Raw genomic sequence first — 6,000 nt, forward strand, 5'->3', positions numbered from 1 at the left:
CGAGAATGTTTGGCATAAAATAACAATCGAAATAAATAAACTATAGCCTTTGATAAAGGAAAACCTTAAAAACATCATCGAGAAAGGGTGGTTTGAATTTTTTTCCTAAGACTATATTTAAAATTTGGTGAAATCCATGCCAAAACGTATTGAAGCAGTAATAAAAAAAAGGAGGAACAACAAAGTACTGATTTTGTTGGTTTTTGATAATTGTTAGTATAATGTACATTTGTAATTTTATTTTAAATAAATTTATGGTTTTTAAAATTACATGAGCATTTTTCATTTTTGTGCGAAAAAATCGAAAATCTACAAATTTACTATAAAATTATGAATAAAATATTTTTGATCACTAAATTGACACTTTTTTTATATTATCTTTAAACAAATATGTTTAATAATTTGGACTGAAAAGCTGTCAAGAAATAACAGCAAAAAAAAAATTTGTAAAAGAACGGATGATTTCAGTCTGGAAAGATTTCAGTGCTCGCTACTGTAGTAATGGAGACAGCATTTTTTTTAAAATCTAAAATTTTGAAAAGACTTGGCTAGTTAAAATAATGCTAGACCAGAAACAAAAAACATCTGTAAAGTGCGTTGTAAAAACAGTGACATAAATCAACACAATACGTTTATGACTTTGTCGTATCAAATGCGAAGCATCATCAAACCTACTACACACACGATGGTGCATAGGGCTTATTTGGCTCGTCTTAAATGTATATATATATATATTTGTATTTGTTATATGAAAATGATCAGGCTTACGCTCCAGGGCTGGTGTCCTGAAGCCCATCATGGACGTAGAGAACGTATTTTTCTCTTGCTTCAGAAATTTATTGGACTATTTAGCGCTCGCAGAAGCATTTGTATTGACTTTTTTTCAATAGATATATAAATTTTCCCGAGACCAGGGGTGATTCTCCAAACGCTCTCGCGGCCGTAGAAAACAATTTTTTCTTGCGTATTTTGTAAGTAAATACGAGAGATAAAAGTTTTTTCTACGGCCGCGAGTGCGGTTCAGAATAGCATGATTATAAATGCTATCTTCATCGGTACATATCGAGACGGTATAAACTAATATCGACATTTATGTACGAAAATGTGTTTATTTGTATGAAAATTTAAGATTTCATCGTCGGCAACTTTAAATGAACAAGTTAGGAAAACAAATTAATGCATATTATATTTTTCACACAGATAACTTAATTTTACTTTGTAGGTAAAATTGAATATAAATATTTACTTTGCATTGTAATACGGACTGGATCCTTGTTATGTTTTTACATTATTAATATTTAAAAAAATAGACTGTTCAGAACTGATCCAAAATGATAAGCATATCTTCGAGATTGTTTCATCATCGTTATCACTCGCCTATCCGCTCCCAGTAGTGCATAGGGCACTACATTGGTTTGCCAAACGCAGCGCATTTCAATCATCTACTACATAAAGATAAGCCTTACGCTTCAAACCACCGCACCGTTTAGAAGGAATATTTCATGTCAGTCTAGCCGGGAATCTAACCTAGAACCCCAAGCTTGTTAAGAAAATGCACTAACCAGTACTAATGATACAGTGGTATGAGGCGGACTAATCTCCAATCAGATTTACTTTTTCAGATTTTTTTCCTGAGAGTTGCCATCAAGGCAAACGCTCAAGTTTCTGCTTTTATTCTGCACACAGAACCAAAATTTTTTTTTCCACCTGGACAAGGGAAAAAATGTTATTTTCGTTCCAATATTTTTATTGATTAATATTTCCATTCTTATGATCACCAAAATACTTCAACTATGGGGCCACTTTCAACGAGTTGAAAATATCTCAATGAAAATGGGAATCAAGTTAAGGTTGAGTAGGGTCAGAACCTCTGACCTTAAAACTTAAATTCTTAACTTTTTTTATATTTCATTACCTGTATACTTGTATAATACGTATTTTATGTTAAAGGATTTCATTAATCCATTAGGTGTTAAGGTTGCGTCTATTTTTTCCCAAATTTATAAATGAGCACCAAAATTAAAACGAAATGGTAAAGGTATACGTCATTCGAGAGAAAATCGATGCTAAAAAATATTTTGTATGCTTTTACGTTACATACATTTTATTTGATTACATGCCTTTAAAATGGAATGCGAAGTAGATAAAAGTGATTATTTTCGACACGTCCTTCTGTTCGCGATCTTAGGCAATTTTATCCCTTTGATTGAATGCGAAAAAAATGTATTGAAAATGCTCACATTTGTCTACTTGACATTATATTTTCAAAGCTTTTAATGGAATGAAATCATTTATTTATATCGTAAAAGCAAACACAATGTTTTGTAAAGCAGTGTGACGTATAATCTTTTAATGCTAATTTTTAAATTTAGGAAAAAAACGGACACAACTCATGCTAACATCAAATATATTTATATAGAAACAAAGGTTTTCGAGTCGCACTTTTTTACACTTGGAATTTTATAAAATTATAAAATCTTTTTCAATACACTTAGCATTTTCATGACAATAAATGAAAACAGAAATCAGTATTAGCAAAACATTTATCTATTATCTATTACCAATCATAACATAAAATTAAAAAATATTTTTTAAAACAAACAAAAATGCAAATCTTAATAAAGTTCTAAAGCAAAGCCTTGGATATCCGTTAAAATTTTTGATTTGAGTCTTTATTCTCGGTTAATCGGATTGATCAAAGCGACAAAAATTACTTATCAACTCATTAACATAAAAAAGTGTTTGTGACTAACTTAAAAAATCTATCCATTTCGTAGTAAAATATTTTAATAACAGATCATAATTTAAACGTAAATTTATGAAGCTGAAAATAACGCGTGAAGTATTTTGCAAGTAAATTATTACATTATTAAATTCCCTTTAATAATTAAACCACATTCATTACAGTAAATGCGCCAAAATACTATGAACCGTTTTGATTAAAATATATTTAGTAGAGAAAATTGGAATATTCCCACACTAACAACAAACTAATAGTAAAATACCAAGACCGTTTACTGGAATAGTATTATAATATTGACATAAATTTCCCTTTTAAGTTTACTTACTGAAAATGCCCCGATAAAGTAACTATTCTGATAAAAAATCGATTCACATAATATTTATTTTTTTTAAATAAAGGCGTTCCCGCATTTTGGATTAAGATACGTTTTAAGACATTATCAAACTTTTATAATATCAAAGATCAAAAATATAAATAAAATATTTAAAATCATGGGAAAATCGTGCATGTTTTTTTGCTTAGTTAATAAAAATGAGTCTAATTTAATTAAAATCGCAGATATTATGTGAATAAAAAATGTAATAATTTTACTTCAAACATACATTGAAAAAACATCTATTTAAATTTTTCGAGATCGGAAATCAATCAAAAGTACGGTACCTTTTGAAAGGTTGTAATACATTATTATAATTTTCCCTCGTAACAAGAAAAACCCTCGCATTTCTCAACATGTCGTTGCATACATTCGAACTTAGTTCGTCGAAAATGAAGATAAATGATTATATCGCCTCTGAAGAATGCTGGAATTTCTTTGGTAGGCCGCAAAAACGTCAACCGGTAAATTTATTTGGTCTAGTGCATAGTAAAAAAAAATACTTACCCCGAAACTGAACCCGAACCTTTTTTGCCCCGGGAAGTTTAAGCGTTTTTAATTTGACTTCTAACGCCATCTCGGCGGTGTTTATCGTTGACCGTCAACAATTACTGAAAAAAAATCAAAGAATAATTTTAAAATTCTCAAAATAGACAGAAGAAATCATTTATTAAGTTCAGAGTATCTTATATACAATATGTATGTATATCAAAATAGGTCAATCTCATATTCAACAGGTACCAACAAATCCCTCGTTTCCATTATATAAAAGATACACAAAACTTAAATGAACGAACAAAGGTGAACAGTACACCCTCATAAATTAAACGAACACCGGTAATCTAAATTAATAAAGTGAAAAAACAATACTTCCCTTTTTCAATTAATTAATTACTATCCTGAATAATAAATATCGTTGTATGATAATCATTTTGACGCGGAAACGTGATAAGGTCTAAAATATTCAGCTCTTAGGAACTCATGTAAATATAAAAATTTATGAAAAATAACTCCTACGCGCCGCATTGCGGTTGTAAATTCATTGTTATCAATAAAGTCGGTTGTAAATAAAGCATTTAAGTTACAAGTTATACTTTTAGGCGTTATTCATTTCGTGAATTTACTATTGTATTAAGTAAATTTATAAACGTGCACAAGTATTTTATGTGACAATATGTACTTTTAATCATTTTTTTTAATCAATATTTAAAAAAAATAATAAAACGAAACTGAAATTTTAAATATTTGAAAATTTAAAATATAAATTTATTTTATGTAAATGGAATAAGCAAAAAAAAATGAAAATGCTTGAAATTTTAACTAACGGAATTATTTTTTTCAAGTAATAATCAATCAATTAATAATCGCTAACTCTAATTGTTAGACATTAATTTTTTGCTTTAAACTATTGTGCCTTTTTTTATACTAATATGTGGAATAAATGTTCGCTTTGTTATGAAGTTGGGCATACCTTATCTCAAGCTGCGGAAGATCAACAAGTGACACTGCTTCCCGTCCTGGCGGCGGGCGCTCAATGCTCTAACCTCTCGCACGGAAGCCTGAATCCAGCTAGCCTGTAGCTCCAACCCTCCCCTCCCCTCCCCTCCCCGCCCCGCCTTGCCGAGCGGGGTGTGAGGAGGTCTACGTCACCACCATCGCGCAGCGCATTATACAACCCAAACCCAAATCCACCTTCTATCTCCACTCTTCTCTCTCACAGCTGACAAGATCTCCCGAAATGAAACGAGAACATCAAATACGTAACAACTTGCCAGGTATAATGAATGGTACGAACAAACGCGTGTTGCCGCAGCCCCTTTGCCCAGCCTTTATTGAAAATTACACAAAATTAAAAATTTTATAACTTCAAATTAATACTGTTTTTTTGTATTTTTCTATCCGTTGGTAAAAGATGGTATTTAAATTTATTCCGAATATATTATTATATAATAATTAATAATTATTTCTCATCGGGCTTAACAATGTTAAATTGATACAGAAAGAAAAAAGTTTTTTTAATCGGTCTTAAAAACCCTTTCCGTCAACGGATCCACACGGAATGACCTTAAATTACCTTTTCTCTTCTCTTTAAAACATGAGAAAATAAATATAACTAGAAGGCAACAGTCGGCTATCGCCGATTGTTACATGCTAAGAGATTCGGCCCTTCAAGCCTAGGTTTATCGGCTCTACGGGCCTCAGTTGATTAATTAGAATCTCGGGCACTGTGAAATTTCACTTTTTTGAGTCTCACAATTTATTTTTAGATGTTAGAAGCAATCTAAATATAATGAGCCGGGGTGTGGTTCCGTGGCTAGTGTCGCGGACCCAGGAATCAGAGGTCCAAATTTCGCACCCCGTTCTACCACAACTTGGTTCTCATTTTCTAATAAATAAATAGTTTGGGTAAATCATAGGAACACAAATATTTATTAAAAAAATAAAATAAAAAATAATTATTATCTGTCATAATAATAATCTCAAAATAATGCTTCCAAAACTACACAGTTATAATATATTGAATATCCCGGCGGCCTCCGTAGTGTGGTAAAGACGCTCGACTCACGCATGGATGGTTCCGGGTTCGATTCCTGGTGAGAACACAAGAATTAAAGGCGATTTTTCTCAAAAAACCGAGTAATGGTAGTTTGGCAACAAAATCTACCGATTTGGGTGAAATCTACCGATCATCAATGAATAAACGATACTCACTTTTTTCTGTTTTCTCAGCAAACTATTGTTTCTGCCTGTCTGTTTTTTTATTATTTTTAATCACACCAAAACAGGCCGGAAGGCTTATTACAGTGAAGAATTGTAACACAGAATAGTCAGGCTTAAGAAAAATCCCATTTTGAATTTTCGTGTTCTAACCGGGAATCGAACC

At 31.4% G+C, this 6,000-nt stretch overlaps 1 protein-coding gene across 1 annotated transcript in view; it reads right to left on the bottom strand.

Moving 5' to 3' along the window:
- Positions 1–4,657, bottom strand: part of mfr (ferlin family C2 domain-containing myoferlin misfire) — a 166,029-nt gene extending 161,372 nt beyond the window's left edge. The window contains exons 1-2 of the mRNA XM_088232989.1: positions 4,588–4,657; positions 3,624–3,727 (exon numbers count right to left, since the gene is read on the bottom strand). Of these exons, the coding sequence (XP_088089115.1) occupies positions 3,624–3,693 (70 nt within the window). The 5' untranslated portion in view covers positions 3,694–3,727; positions 4,588–4,657. The remainder of the gene's footprint in view (positions 1–3,623; positions 3,728–4,587) is intronic.
- Between the last annotated feature and the right edge of the window lie 1,343 nt (positions 4,658–6,000).

Source organism: Micrasema longulum, unplaced genomic scaffold, assembly GCF_059751315.1.
Source record: "Micrasema longulum isolate JH-2025_06_02 unplaced genomic scaffold, ASM5975131v1 h1tg001048l, whole genome shotgun sequence".
Classification (NCBI taxonomy): Eukaryota; Metazoa; Arthropoda; class Insecta; order Trichoptera; family Brachycentridae; genus Micrasema; species Micrasema longulum.